The following is a 15,737-nucleotide window of genomic DNA, read 5'->3' as shown; positions in this document are numbered from 1 at the left end:
GGGTTGCTGCTGTGGATCGCACTAGGGTTTAAGCAGGTGTCTAACAACCCCTGCCACCCGTACATTGGAGTATGGAGTGTTTGTGAATGTTGTGTCAGTCTGATTCACTGGACTTCTCACATGAGCACTACATCTACCCTTCCAGCAATGCGTGAGGCTGCATCTAACTTGGTACTGTAATTTCAGTGGGGGAAATGAGGAGGAAATCAAACAGAAGAAGAACCATAATAACTTTAGTATTAAATAAACAAAATTCAGATCAGTCCACTTCATTAGGAGGTCAGAATGTACCTGCTATCACTCTGTTGCAAAGTGTAGGACTCAGTAGTTGGAGACACACAGATAATTATTGAGGGAGAGGTCAACCTCTCTCTATTGTGATGCTCTCTGAAGCACCCTGAAACTTTCGGATCTTCCAATACAAGTAATTATTTTTGTCAAACTTCACTTAAGTGCAGACTAAAGTCAATATGGATAGCAGTATGGGTTGTGTTCTTTGCTTGATGATTCTATTGGTTTCACTGAAAGGCACATTGGATATGCAAAACCAAAAGATGTTCCAGCATCACAAAGAAATGGGTTCTTAGTTGGGTAAGAAAATGGTAACTCCCACAACTTCCAGTTCAAGCAATAAGGTGGAAAGCGAAAGACTGCCAAGCTGAATGAATTAACTCACTTGTAATAAGATGCTGAAGACACTACCTTGCCAACTTCTGACAAGCAGCTATGTTTTACTGACTGTAACTAAGATTCAGTTATGGAAATGAGTCAGTGTATAGATTTTCTATCTTTTGCATATGTATCTATAAGATGGGAACCTAAAGATAAGAGACACCTGTGAATGATTCTATGAAAATACTAGATATTTAAATGAGCAACGCAAAATATTTAGGGAATTCTGTGATTAGCTTCGGATTAGCAAAAATTATGGTAGTGTCTGGGGAACGTTATTGGAGGCAATTGTACTTCACAGATGAGCACACTTTTGGACTGCTGGAGGAGAATAAGCAAGCCCACAACATGAACATGCTTATGCCTCACGAAGGAACTGAAAGTATAGGAAAGAGTCAGTCTCTTATAATACACTGACTGCTTTTGTGGGATTAAATTGCCTACTCAGCTCCCAAAGTGCTGCACCTGATATTTCTTTCTGCTTATGCTGAACACAAAACATTTGGATAATTGTGCGGGCTGCAGAGCTGTGTAAAGACAACAATTCCCTAATACTCTTCACAGGGGGTAAAGCATTAGCGTACCTATCTCTTGCCATGGAGGTTCCTAGAAGAGTTAGTGTAGTGCTAAAGCTTTTAAAGAAAGTACGTATTACTTGCAATAAGATTCAGAATCCTTGTGTTCAGCCTGAAATTATTTTTATGGGGAGCAAAAATTTAATGCACTTACCTGCATAAAATGATACGCATGCTGACCACCCCCATTCTGCTTTAGTCTAGTCAAAATCAGTTTGCAAAACGATGCTTGGAGTTTGAATGAATGATGTGATCTCCAACGCTTTAAAACGGTAGCAACCTGATCATGACCTGCGCTGTATTCTTCACGGGCATTGTCTGTAATGAGAGGTACGAAAGATCAAGGTCTCACAGAACTGGCTGCTGAAACAGTCAAATGGCGACAGCAGCAAGTGTAAGATGTACCAATCTGTGTGTCTATGGCAAGCGCCTGGCTGCAGGGGGGCTGATGCTCCGGAGAGTCTCTGCTGGCTCCTGCGTGAGGCAGGCACTGGCAAAGTGACCAGAAGTCTCTCTTCTCTGCAGCTCAGTTCCTCATAAGCTGAGAGTATTTTAGCTGCTTAAGCCTCTGTAGGATGGTATCCCTGAAGTGATAGCTGTACCCGCTCTTCCTTTTCTTCTTGACAAGCTTGTGTTAGACAAGCACAGTCCTTGCTGCAGAGGCTGGCAAGGCGAGCAGGGGAAGGAGAAGGGGCAGAGTTGTCCTGGAGCAGCTCACTTGTGCGCGGGCCCCATGGCACTGGCTGGGGAGGTCCCTGGCAGGCAGCTTCCCTGCCCCACCGGCCTGGGGGACAGTAGCCATCTCCACTGAAACCCCTGGAGATGATCTGTTGTTTCAGGCTGTGCAGCTGTCAGCAGATGTTTTTTGTCATCGCAATGTAACAGTGCACCCTGGCTTTATGTTTCAAATTGCCCTGAGCAGTAGGGCAGAAACTGATGGGAGCCCAATTCTAGCCCTTAGGCTTTGCAGTAATCAGACATGTTTCCTTCCATGTAGGCACAAGTCTGCTAAAATAAAATTATTGTGGGAATGAGATATTTTTTAGATGTGAGGAAAGAAAGAAATAATGGTGGGGAGGAAAAGTATGAAAGAAGGACAAGGGAGATAGGACTAAGGCAGTTACTGACCTGAGAATTTACCTATCTCAGTTCAGCTGGAACATCATTTTTTGTTTATGGGTTTGCTGAGATTTTCGTAAGATCAGTAAGTTCCAAGTAAAGGCATTTCAGACCTTGTTACTATCCGGACGACAAGGCAAGTCTTACCTCCCCCCCCTCCCCGGAAGAACAAGGATTCTTTTATAATCTCGCACAGGATAGTATAAGGAAGCTTTGCTTGCTCTAAGTTAGAGCATGGTTAATAGTAAGTTGCAGAACTTAATTGGCAGATCTTACAGATGCAGCAGTCTGAATGCTTCTGGTTTGCTAAAATTTAAAGGCTGGCATACTCCTCCAGCTGTGGTCAACATTAGCAAAATGAACGGACTTCACATGCCTGATCTTGTGAACTCACGCTGTATTGACTGTTGGAATTAAGAGCAGAGAAGAAAGTGTTAAATATTCACAGACAAGAGAAGCGCAACAGGCTTCCAGTAATAGTCTGGCAGTAACCGTGGTTTTTAAAGTCAAATAAGCACGTAGCCCCTGAATGAGCAGAAGCACTCCCGAAGTGTAGTTGTTTACCTGAAAAATTATTCAAATGGCATTATGGAGTTTCTCACTGAATGTCGTGATGATTTCCAGAACTAGCATTCTTGCTCTGAACAGAGAAAGGGGAGAGAAACGACACTGCCAAATCTGAAAATACAATCTGGAGTTTGAATGAAGGCAGGGTTGGTCTTTTTTCTTCTTCTTTTGCCTAGCGGATGGCCAAAGTTAGAGCCTTTCTTGCATCGATTTGTTCCCAGTGTTGTCAGTAATATCCTTGGTGATTCCTGCTCTTGTGCATGGTAATTTTTCAACCAGGTGTAAGCCGTTGGACTGGGTTGGTACACAAGCAAAAGGGAAATAGATCGGCTTCCCTTGCATTGGCTCTTCACAGCTTGTGACAGGAAAAACACAAGGGTTAGAAATTAAGACTCAATACAGAAGTGAGGAAGAAGAGATCTTCTCACAGTGAAATTTCTTAATGATACCCTTCAGGATTTTGGAAACCTTTAAAAGCGGTGTTATGTTTCTCCATCACCTGATAACCCACTTTGAGCAACTGAGAATTAAAATATGCCGATGAATACATTATCGCATCTAGGAAATGAAGTCAAGACAGACTGGCAAACATCTCTGGGTCGTACACGTGTGCACGTGTTCACACTGCTCAGCTCCCTCCTGTACAGGCAGTGCTGTTACATCTGTGGAGGGGAATAGCAGACAAATGTTCTCCTTGCTGACCCTGTAGACAAGCACAAGCGTAGCTGACATGAGAGCAGGAAAAAAGCAGGGTTTCCTAATGGGGTAACGGCATAATGGTATCTTGCTTTGATCAGAAAGGTACTAGGCATTCCTGGCCCTGGGAGCATTGAGTGCCAAATGTTGTTAGACACTAAGTGTATACACTCTGTGCCATCTGGGACGTGGGCTCTAGGAAAGGGGACACTGAGCTGGTGTAAACTGCTACCGTGGTGTTGCTGAAGTCCTGGGGCAAGTAAAGTTTACGCTGGCTGATGATCTGCCTGGGTTCATTATGGTGGAGGGATGTCTAGGATTTCATTTTCTGTGGTACTTTCACCATACCCGTCTCCTTTTCCCCTTAAGAGTCAGTCAAAACAAAGCCCATTTTAAAAGAAATGAATGTAGAAAATGTGAAACATAAGGGTCTTTTACAAAGCGTCTTTTACAGTGCTGGGGACATAAAACAGGGCAGGGGAAGATAAGCCATTATGTATGTTGAGGAAGTCTAAGAATAAAGATTATAGGCAAACAGTCTACCTTTCTTTACAAGGCCTTGATTTACATCCCTGAAATCTCAAATTTAGCTATTACAATGAAGTCCTGTTGCACACAGAGCTGACTTTTTATCACCACTTAAAATCTAATTAATCCGTATTGAAGCACAAAGATTTCTGTTGTGTTTTAGGGTGAGGGGTCATAGAGCCCTCTTTGTTCATCCTCAGGCTTGTAATCATCAGGCATTGGGATATAATTTTACCAAGCAAATTGGAAGGTAACAGATCAAATCCTTATCGGAAAGCCTAACTCATGGTTTAGTGAAGTCCTTCGTCCTTTATGTGAAACTTTATATTCGTGAAGAACAAAAAAGTGTTTCAGAGCCTACAAAGGGTTAACAGCAAGGGCTTATATTTGGGGCAGCAGAGAACTAAAATCATCATAGCTTCCACCATCACTCAAGGTAGCAGTTGTTACAGAACTGCTGGGGAGACCTTCCTCCTCAAGCTTTTAGGACTCGGCTCTTATAATGGCCTTGGTCTGTCGACCAACGATGCAATTGAGTGGCATACTATTCTCTCTGTTGGGATGGGTCCTATCCTGTCTCACTACCTATTTACCCCAGTGGAAAAATCTTAACTTGGAACTGAATGAACTGGAGATCTGGACCATGGGACTCTGGCAAGCTTGTGTTGTCCAGGAAGAAGGGGGAATGCAGTGCAAGGACTTCGATTCTTTCCTAGCTTTGCCTCCAGAGCTCAGGATTTCTAGGATTTTGATGTTTTTTTCCAACGGATCGGGGCTTTTGGGCCTCTTGCTCTCGGGATTTGGGTTGGACTGTTTGAAAATTGGTGAAAGACAACAGGAACAAAAGAAACGGCTGTTGCTGTTTGGAGGAATGCTCTTCTGGATATCGGGGATTACGGCTATTGTCCCAGTTTCTTGGGTTGCCCATTCCACAGTCCAGGAATTTTGGGATGAGAATGTACCAGATATTGTTCCCAGGTGGGATTTTGGGGAAGCGTTATTTGTTGGCTGGCTTGCTGGATTTTGTCTTGTGTTAGGAGGATCCCTACTTAATTGCACAATCTGTTCAACTGAAGTCCATCCATCTTCGGTCCATTACGCGGTAGCAGAACAGCAAGATCAGTGTCAACACTTGGAAACTGAAACTAGGCCTTAAAATGGAAAGGTTTAAGTAGTACAAGAAAGACTGCCCTATCTTTTTCAAACCCTAGTGCAAGCCAGAAGCTTGTTCCAGTAGTAATTCAAAGGACTCTTTGTTACCTAGCTGATTTCCTAAACTTATGTCTGTTTTCTCCATAACTGGTCTTGGAAGGTGGTGTGTTTTCTCACCTGCAGAACTGTTTAAAACTTTGTTTCACAGCAGAATGCTGAAGTTTTCATAGGCTGCGCAGAGAAGGTGCTTTTGTTTTCTCAGCTGCACTGTAAAATCCTGAAAATGAATATGCATGTTCCCTTACAGCTTGGCTTTTAACCAAAATATGCTTCCTTTTCATATGTAACCAATTAAATGAGCCTCAAAGCTTGACTCCCTGTTGCAATTTTCCACTTGCCTAATGCAGTGACGTACAAACTCGAGAGTTTTCACATCCTAAACAGTCTAAATACATGCATTGCATCGCATCAAATTGTTTTTCTGTGTACTTGGAAATTGCTGTGCTAAGGAAACTATAGATTTCTGAAATTCTAGCAAGCCTTGCAGATGTCTTTTTGTGCATGGGGTGTTACAGCTTCATATGTATGGGTATGTTGCTTCATACCCAGCAAGTTGTCTTTTCCCATACAAGTTACTCTAAGCGTTTCTGGCACCTGCATTACTTCATGCACCAAAAATGGGCTGAGAAACGCTGCTTTAAAAAATACTTATGCTATCTTCTTCCGATACAGGTACTGAGGCATTTTGCATCCTCGCCAACTCCTTAAGCTCCATTCACTTACAGCAACATGTTGTTCTGAACGTGTAACCTTTGACTTTAAACGAATGATACTTAACTGGCCACAAAGCAGACAGCTTCATCTGCTGTGAGTAGAAGTGTATCAATGCAGTATTAAAACTTACTTTAAAAACAAACTGTGAGAGGCCCAAACTAGCAGAAGTGCTGTAATGCTTTAGCAGACTGATGGAAAGCAAAGCATATGCTTTACTTAAAGAAACAAAACCAAAACTAATGAAAGGTGAGCCCAGCTGTGGCCACACCCTTCAGCTACTGGTTTACCACCCTATGTCTCAATCCCCCAAACACTGCACATGGAACCAGGCAACGCAAAGCAGGAGGGGGAGGAGTAGTTCGTGCTTTATAAAGCATTGTTTTAACTCTTGCTTATGTTCAGTATGACAAAGAATTGAGCAGAACAGTGTCTGCAAAAGTGAGCAGCTTAGCGCTTCTGTGACTGCCAATAATGAACTTGGTCCACAGACACAGGCTACAGTTAGTTGGATTTGTGCTGTCTGTACTGGGATGGATTTTAACTGGTACCTGTAACTATTTACCAGACTGGAAAAATCTCAACTTGGACTTAAACGTACTGGAGCTTTGGACCATGGGACTCTGGCAAACCTGTATAGTCCAAGACGTAGGAGGAACACAGTGTAAAGATTTTGATTCTTTCCTAGCTTTGCCTCTAGAATTCAAGATTTCCAGGATTTTAGTATCTACATCAAATGGACTAGGACTTCTGAGCCTTGTCATCTCTAGTCTTGGTTTGGACTGCCTAAAGATGGAGGATACAGAGCAGAAGCTAAAGAAACAGCTGTTACTACTTGGAGGAATACTCATGTGGATGTCTGGAGTTCTGGCCTTAGTCCCTGTTTCTTGGGTTGCCCATACGATAATCCAGGAATTTTGGGATGAAGACATCCCAGAGATTGTGCCCAGATGGGAAATAGGGGATGCACTGTTCAGTGGTTGGTTTGGCGGATTTTTTATAATTCTAGGAGGATCTCTACTCCTCTCCACACTCTGCTTATCATCTGACCATCAATTACCAGAGTGGTATGCAATGGCAGATACGCAAGATACCCATCAACATCTGGAAATTGGAAATAGAAGACTTTAAGAAGGGTAGATATCAGGTTTTCAGATTTTTTTACTCTTGCATTACAGTAAGAAAGGTCTGCTGAACAGACAGGTTACTGTTTACAAGATGGGGGAGGGATTGTTTCTTACTAAGTAGTTCCTTTACTCACTACTTACCTTCAATTTTAATTACATTAATTGATGAGCTACGGAGATCTAAGTCACCACTGTATTTCTCCAAAATCTGATCAATTGCAGATTTTGTTTTTGTAGTGGTGTTTTTGTTGTGGGTGTGGTGTGTGCAATAGTGGTGTTTTTGTTGTGGGTGTGGTGTGGTGTGTGCAATGTTTTGTGTGGTTTTTTTTTTTAGGATGAGTATAAAATTTTTCTTAATCTCTAGGCATGCATGGAGAGTTTACCATCTTTTAAAGGGCAGAACTCCTACTGGGGCTGCTTTAAACAATGTCTTTTTTACAAAAATAATATTAGTTTAAGTCCTGAAACAGTTTGTAGTGCCAGTTCAACAAGCATTACAAAAACCTAATACAGTACAACCTTGAATGAAGTTCCCTGGACCTGTATCACTTACACTAGTGTAAACTAAATGTTCTCAGACAGAATGTCACGCAATACGAGACTCTCCATCGTGTGTGTGTGTGTGAATATATGACTGAATGTAACCCTGCACAATCTATCTCTCCAAGGAAAGCCAGCATTTCTGACTAATGATGAGATATTGTCCAGTGCAGAGTTGAGCATGTTCATTGCTATTGCAGTTTTTACTTAATGGATGTAAAGAACTAACTTCAAGTATATGAATCGCTTTCTATAGAACTTTCTTATCCTAAGACTTGTCAGTGATTGATGTGAACTTTCTATAAATTGCAATGATTTTACATTGACAAAGCTGTAGCGGCCATCTGTTTCTGCAAAGAGCACATAAAGACATAGAACAGCAATAAAAGAATTAAATAAAACACTGGTCTGGAAAAGAGCTTTGTTAAAAAATGTATTTTCCAATCACTGAAACACATGGAAAGTGCAGAGACAAGTTAATCTATGTGATGTATTTGCATACTCTTACAGACAAAATTAGAACAGAAACACATTCAGAATATAACCTGATTAAATATTTAGTTCAGTCCTGAGCATTTGATATTTAATACAGTATAAACATAGCAATAGTAAAAAAAAAAAAACCTTAAAATTATTTGATTTGTGTTCTATTACAATTTCTGCTAAACTTTGCTCATTTGGCTAAATAGTCTTGTACCAGTAATACTTAGATTTTGATATATGCAACTGCAGTGACATTGGTACCTGGAAATAGCAGTAATTACATTCGTTATACCCTGCTGTGCAGAGTAAATTCCACTTCAAGAGAAATATTTATAATTTTAAACTGGTGGGGGTTTATTTGTAGGTATTAATTTGGTTTATTCTATTGAGTGTTTCAAGTGTGAGTAATCTGAATTAGTAAAAAACCCCCAAAACTCCAAACCCAGAATTGTTAAAAGCTGCCTATAAATATGTTCAACTTTACCAATTTAGAAAATGAGGAGCGTGAATATGTTTAAATCTCTCATTTTGAAATGAGTTTTGCAAGCTAAAGCCAGCAATACTTTAATTTTGACCTCACCTCATGCCTACAGATCAGATGATAATACTTTCTTTGAAAATTATTCAACATGTGAGGAGAAACAGCTAGTTTGACAAGAATTTAGACAGCTCTAAATATTTTTCACAATAGCATCCTTAATGTCAAATATTTGTATGGCCAGAACTGAACTATATTAAACAGAACATAAATAAGACTGTAAATAAATAAAAGAAAAATCATAAAGTACACCTCTAAACATCATTCTACAAACAACTTACATAATCAAATCGAGAAGTTGAAACTGTCAACCTTCATTTCACCTCTACATTAAATAATTCCAGATTTGTTTTTTTTTTTAAATTGACCTTTCAAACATGAATGTTGTCTCGAACCCAAGAGACAAAAAACAAATGGGGCATTCATTCATAAAGGATGTTCAATCAGTCATCTTGCCCAAAATAGCATGTTTGGCTATACATTTAAGTGAACTGATGTATTTGTGCACAAGAAAACCCTTGGGTGTTACACAGACCTCTCATCACAGAATTGTCACTTTGAATTTGAGACAGCTGCTACCATATTGTGGTGATATTTGCTTCTATTTTCTCACCAAGTAATTATAGCCTTTTTGAAAGATGAAGTCCATGAGTACGTGGCTTGTTGTTTGGGGAAGAAAATGTTGGCCAGAGAATTAAATACATCTGAGTGCAACACATTAAGTAGAAAATGAAATAATTCTGTTAGCTGCAATGTCCACCTACTTACACAGTACCCCAGAAGGTAAGACCCCAACTGCTTCACCAAGACAGGGCTGCTTAAACACCTACGTCTAATGTTCTGGACTTCTTACAGAATGAATCCAAGTTGATGCTTCTTCCTAGCAGACTGCTTCACGTAAGACAAATTTGAAACGTGCCGTTCACATCTATTTATTAAACCTGTGCACCCTCAACTGCATACAGGGTCAACTGTGTCTTTTTAAAAATGTTATTTATTGTACTGAAATAGGTGAAGACTTCTAGTCAGGAACTTTTCTTTTTCAGAAAGGGTTTACCTTAGCAACAAGACTTCTGATATTTGAGTTAGTATGCAACAGATTTTTCTCCTGGTACAAATACTTCAATGAAAACATCTTCGTATTTGTAAACCTAACAAACACTTTTACGTATTCCTAGCTGGCAATAAAACAGCCCCTAGGACAAAAGATTAACACAGAGAAACTCTCATTTTTAAGTGTACAGTGGCTATAACTGTTCTGATTTCAATGTTGGTGTTATGAATTTGATTCAGCTTCCAGTTCAGAAGGCAGCTGTCCCTTTTGGTAGTCTCGTAGTAAGTTTTTAGGGTTACTTGTCTGCCTCGCCTTTCTCACTCTCCCGCAGATGCAAGAAACCTTTAGTGCAGGTTAAAGTACTGTACATTCACAAAACTAAATTCTGAACTCTGTCTCTTCCTACGAAGTATTAAAAAACAAAACCAGAAGAAATTTGTTTTCAGAAACAAAATTCCAATGTGGGTGATGAATCTAATTAGCAGCTGTTGTGAGGCAGCCTTGATGTTTTGGAAAGGAGCTTATGCTTGTGGTTAACTTTAAACTATAAAAGTCACACTCTTGTACAAAAATATTGCATGGCAAAACAGCCATCTTCACAGTCTGCTCACATGAAAATAGTGAAAAGATAAACAATCTTCTGTTGAACGTAATATTTCTCAACACAGTGCGGTTCAACAGGATACATGCTTAGTACTGCCTTTGTTCCTTTGTTCCATCTTTACAAAATAAAAATACATGCAATACATACACAAACTGTACAAAATCAGCATCAGTATACCAAAATTAATCTACTTTGGTTTTCCGGTTGTTGGGTTTTTTTGCCATTTTTTAAGCATACAACAATTCAATTCACTATATTTTACAAATAAACATATCAATAACAAATGTAAAATAGAAGATCTTTAAAAGCAGGTCACTGGAAAGTTCATCTGAAAAGAGATGAGCAAGTGGACAAACACTTCAGTGAAAATGCATAATTATACATCATCAGCTGGAAGGGCTGGTATACTGATCTTTGCTCTTGTGAAGTATGCTATCTTCTCCCTGAAATTAGAAAAGAAAACAAGTTGTTATTTTACTATTTATGGCAGGAATCCAATGTCATCTGCTGTACAGTTGCTAAAGTTACAGCGTAGTTCTTTAAAATACAGGTTTGGAAAATATACAGTGAGGAGAATACACAGGGAATTTATTTACAACAAATGTGGTTGCCAAAGCATTCTGACATAATTCCCTTCTTAGGCAGAGTTATGTAAAAAGCAGCTCCAATTTTGAAAAAGAAAAAAAACAGTATTTCATTAATAGTTCCAATGACGAGACTGACATATCGATCTAGTCACTGAATTTCCTATGATGCTATTTCAGTGCGGGGATGAAAAGCCAAAATAAAATATTTGATCCTGACTTGGGAAAAGGGAGGGGGAAAGAAAAAAAAAAAATTGGGTCTGGGCAAGACTCAGAGAAACAGAATTGTCAACCCATTCTCTGCTTGCTTCCCCTGTGCTGTTACCATTTCTGTCTCCTATGAACTGAGAGATTACTGAAGCGTAATGAGTTTACACAAGCTTGTCTGCCAGCAGCCTAGAAAGCAGATGATAAGTATTGGGGGCTTAAAAATTAAAGCTCAGAAGAGTCATTCTTCTTGAGAGCTTCAAAAATGCCTTTTTATGATTAGTGTTTGAGGCCACAGCACTGTAACAAGTCCAACTAGCAGGGCGAGTACAATTCAGCCTCAGGAGGTAACTATTTGTCCAGCAGACTAAACCATGTTTTCCACTGGTAAAGCTTGAGTTCCCATCAGAAACAGTAGCTCAGAGCAAAATCAACTATGTAAACTGGATTGCTCGGCTAATTGTGTGGTGATTAGAAGATAAAGGAGAATGGAGTCTCACGATACCCTTCTTGCAGGGGAATGATGTCTTGAGCACTATTACACGTTCCTGTAAATTTGTGCAGCAGACTGTCTGTGATGACTGTTAAATGATCAGCACCGACCAAAACTCTTTCTCAAGACTTGCAGAGAACGTGAAAACTGTTTGGAGATGCTCTGAATTTCACAGTGAAGAGAAACAGCTCAGCTGTAACGCTTCTTTGCTGAGGAACCCCCTTCCTTTCTCTCTTGCTTTGATTCGGCATCACTTACAGTTGTAGTTTTCAGTGTGTACCTCGCAGGCCCCTATTTGCTTATGGACTTCTCAAACTGCTCACAAAAGGAAAAAAGTCCTCACACGTATTAGCAGCTAACTTAAACTTCCTATACAGGAATTCAGAAATCAAACTTTAAAAACATGCATTGGTGAAAAAAACAGATCAAATTAGCTTGCAGTACTGCTCCTGCATGGAAGAGTATTGTATTTTTCAACCGACAGGTTTATATTTAGTTTTATATAGAAGTGTGGCCTTTAGGCTGCTAGCCTGCCACTTACTGTCCAGCCTTTTAGGAATTCACACCAGTTAGAATTAAATTTTGAGATAGAAAGTGCTCATTCTGGCTTATGCTAAGCAAGAACACTTGATTAATTGCTTCACGTAATCGGTTGCTGTTCCTGCAACCAAAAGGAGGAGGGAAACAAAAAGGAGGAGGGATTCAAGATCCCTCTTGAGTAATAAGCCCTGAGCAAGGCACAAGTAGCGGTTAATCAATTTCCTGATGAGACGTATACTGTTCTACTTCTCCTTGAGGGGCGATTTGCTTCAGGCACCTGCCATCACCGGAAAAGATCCCATTACTTAAAGTCCACTGTCAGCCTGCTGTGGGTGAGGTGAGCCATGGCAGTGGTCACACACGTGCTTGCCCACAGCAGATGCCGCACAGTGGTCAAACTTTTCACGCTGCTTCCTCACCACCACCACAGCTCAGCGGACATACTGCCACTTCTGCCACATGAGCAAGTTACCGAGGCCCGGTCCTTTCAAACTCCAACTTCGAGCTGTGTTAGAAATGTGTGATGTTTCTTGCAATTCAAAGGCGTGTGGATTTTTGACTAATATTACAGGGCATGACAATTATATTTAGAAATAATTCTAAATTCATGTTACTTCAGTACATTAAAAAGAGCATGAAAAGGAGAACAGGCCATACCTGAATGACTGCACCTGCAGCGGCACTTTCTGGCTCTGCTCCCGTAACCGGCATACATCCTTAGAAGCTTTCCTCATCAATTTCTCAGCACTTAAACCTTGTTTCTGTTCTTCTTTTGACTGTTCAGCCTGTAAACGGGAAAAATAACTATATTTTGCTAATAACGAACAACTACTCATTTCAAAGAAGTGACAAATTCTGTGTCAAGCAAAACACTTGGCAGTGTTAGGTTTATGTGATTTTTGACGTGAACATTGTCGAGCAGCTACATACCCACTAGTAAGTTACCGTATTTCTGCACCTCAGTATTGCTGGCTCTATTACATATGTCTTTACCAAGCACTGCCGCATCAACAGGACAATCGCAGCTGTACCGTCCACCATTTCAGCGACAGTCTGCTATTAAGAGTTGTGGTTTTGTTTTTTAAAAAAAAAAATTATCAAGGGTTTCTGAATGCCCAGTAATTTGAACAGCAGCTCTTTTTAGGTGGGCAGTCACCTGGATTTCTTAGACAAACAGCCACCATTCATATGCTGATGAGTCCCATAACGCACACATTATCACCCCCATCATGTGTGGGATGCATGACACGGGCAATGCCACCTCGGGTGTGCACTTAGCTTAATTTCTAGACTGCAGGGACCGTCAGACAAATGTTATTTACTGCATTTTGAATTTTGCCAGCCATCAAAATTTAATAGAAGCAGTTCACATTCTTAAACAATTTTAAAAGTTCTTTAGAGATTAATTTTTGACGCTTAACTTTAGGCACTTGGACTTGAAAATGCTGTTCTGTTACCTCAAATTAAAACGCACACCCAAGCCAGAAACAGCGACCTTCAAAGTTAGTTTGTAACTTAGGAGTTCACGTCTCCAGTTCTGAATTCAACCCAGTAGGCTCCCAAACAACAAAACCAACTAATTCAAAGAAGTTAGTCCATACTATCAGTTTCATTGTGGGTATTTACAGAAATCTGTTCACAGCAGGATAGTGCTGTGTGTTGAAATGCACTCCAGTGTTTTATATGAAAGTGTTTTACATGAAAGAGCACCACCCTTTCACAAAGTCACTCAAAATCCAGTCAGCTTATACTGCTGTTAACTTTTTCAGTCCCCAACTCCAAAATAGCTATGATTTAAAAATGAAATTAACCTATAAATATTGTTTTCATTATTAGTTAGTGAACATAAATTTGCAATCTACAACTGGTAGTGTATTAATTAATTTTACATATGTCACTGGCCATGTTTTATCAGCTCCCCTAGTTAACATTTTATCATCAAAGCACTAAGCAGACAATATTTCAAAATTTTTCTAATTTTATTTTTTCCCTAACTACACATGAGATTCTTGTGACTGCTGCATTTCAGGTTAACAGCATAGATGACTTCCTTGTTTTCATACTATTACCATGTACTCCCTTTTCATTTTTTTTAATCCTTTTATTTTTTCAGGATGCTCTCAGAGAAACTTTGATTTCAGCCCTATGTCTCTAAAAGTATGCATGTGATAAGGTATGTACAAGACCAGGTTTATGTTTACATCAAGTTTCTTGAGTGATTTATAAAGATAGTGAATCCTCCATCTATACAAAATACAGAAAAGCACACTAATACACTGGCCGTACATTCAGTAAGTGCCAAAAATCTGGCACTTACCTGCCAAAAATAAGCGCCCGATAGGAATCTCTGTATCTGCGCCTAGCTTAAGCATGAGATAAAGAAGAAACATGATCAAAATTAAAGCTGAAACACTAATTCCTGTCTTGTTCTTCAGTGTTTTTTATATAGAAGAATGAAAGTGAATCTAAAGAAAAACTGTTAACTGTGCTAAACACCAAAACACTGAACAAGGACATATTTGTGGTATTAATGACGTAATTACAGACTACCTCTATGTAGAAGATGCACCAACAGAAATAAAGAAATCTTTACAGATATTCACAGGAATCTTTTTTGGACATACACAAAGAGGAGGTACTTCAGAGGACACTAGGTGTCTGAAAACTTACTTCTATGAGGATTTAAGACTCAAAGTTTGAAATACCACACGATTTCTCACAAAAATGCAATCTAAACCAGAGAAAATGCTTCTGGTGCACAGGATCGCCTACTGTTTTCTGATCTGCAAGTATTAGTGGGCTTTACGTTCTTGCTGTACTTAGGAAGGTGTGGTAGGAAGGGAGGGAAGGTATGGAGTCTGTGTATTTGGCTTCAAGCAGAGTAACTGCGCGCTAGTAAACAGCCACTGATTATCAACATCCCACACATCTGTGGTTTCATTTTTCACTTGAGACTCTCAATTTCTCTGGCACCTCCAGCTGCTGCATTAGTCTGCACCATTATAATGCCTGCAGGATCTAAAAAATAATCTATGACAATGTTCTCTAGGCTGCTGTGTTTTTCTAACCCAAGAGGAAACACTGACAGCAGAGTACAGCCTTCTCAGGGTTGTTTTGCTCCACAGGGGAAGGCTGCAATGATTTTAAGGGTAAAAATATTTCTAGAAACTTTGTAAGCGCTCTTCAAAGAGCTGGAGTGGCTGTGATCATTGCTCTGACTTTTAGCTTGGAAAGAAGGACTTAAATGCTGTGCTGCAGGCTGCATATATTTTAGGAACGTATATTGTTACCCTTATTCCTCATCGCAGGGTGTGTCATGGTGTTGAACACTGACACCAGAGATATAAAATATGACAAACCTATCTGCTGCCTTGAAAGAGCCAGCTGAAATAAGAAAGCACAAATCCAAGTACTTGGATTTGTAATATTAAATTATAATATTAATTATATAATTTATTATATAATATATATTATATATATTTCTTAG

General features: G+C 39.7%; 3 protein-coding genes across 3 annotated transcripts in view; 2 read left to right on the top strand and 1 right to left on the bottom strand.

Annotated features, from left to right (window-relative positions):
* Nucleotides 1–4,659: 4,659 nt before the first annotated feature.
* Nucleotides 4,660–5,313, top strand: LOC103897355 (claudin-22). Its single transcript, XM_009277349.1, has one exon. The coding sequence runs from the start codon at nucleotides 4,660–4,662 to the stop codon at nucleotides 5,311–5,313; it is 654 nt and encodes a 217-aa protein (XP_009275624.1).
* Nucleotides 5,314–6,554: 1,241 nt separating this feature from the next.
* LOC103897354 (claudin-22-like) lies at nucleotides 6,555–7,211 on the top strand. The gene has a single exon (XM_009277348.1). It carries the CDS (start codon nucleotides 6,555–6,557, stop codon nucleotides 7,209–7,211), a length of 657 nt encoding a protein of 218 aa, XP_009275623.1.
* A 3,092-nt stretch (nucleotides 7,212–10,303) lies between these two features.
* Nucleotides 10,304–15,737, bottom strand: part of WWC2 (WW and C2 domain containing 2) — a 106,369-nt gene continuing 100,935 nt past the window's right edge. Inside the window, exons 22-23 of the mRNA XM_009277347.2 lie at nucleotides 12,908–13,035; nucleotides 10,304–10,869 (exon numbers count right to left, since the gene is read on the bottom strand). Coding sequence (XP_009275622.2) covers nucleotides 10,803–10,869; nucleotides 12,908–13,035 — 195 coding nt within the window. The 3' untranslated portion in view covers nucleotides 10,304–10,802. The remainder of the gene's footprint in view (nucleotides 10,870–12,907; nucleotides 13,036–15,737) is intronic.

Source organism: Aptenodytes forsteri, unplaced genomic scaffold (genome assembly GCF_000699145.1).
Source record: "Aptenodytes forsteri isolate BGI_AS27 unplaced genomic scaffold, ASM69914v1 Scaffold65, whole genome shotgun sequence".
Taxonomy (NCBI): domain Eukaryota; kingdom Metazoa; phylum Chordata; class Aves; order Sphenisciformes; family Spheniscidae; genus Aptenodytes; species Aptenodytes forsteri.
Note: the sequence above shows the minus strand (reverse complement) of the source record. Positions and strands in the feature narration are given on the sequence as shown.

What these genes read in the sequence shown, in the direction of transcription:
- LOC103897355 (XM_009277349.1), top strand. Translation starts at nt 4,660, where the DNA reads ATGGCCTTGGTCTGTCGACCAACGATGCAATTGAGTGGCATACTATTC.
- LOC103897354 (XM_009277348.1), top strand. Translation starts at nt 6,555, where the DNA reads ATGAACTTGGTCCACAGACACAGGCTACAGTTAGTTGGATTTGTGCTG.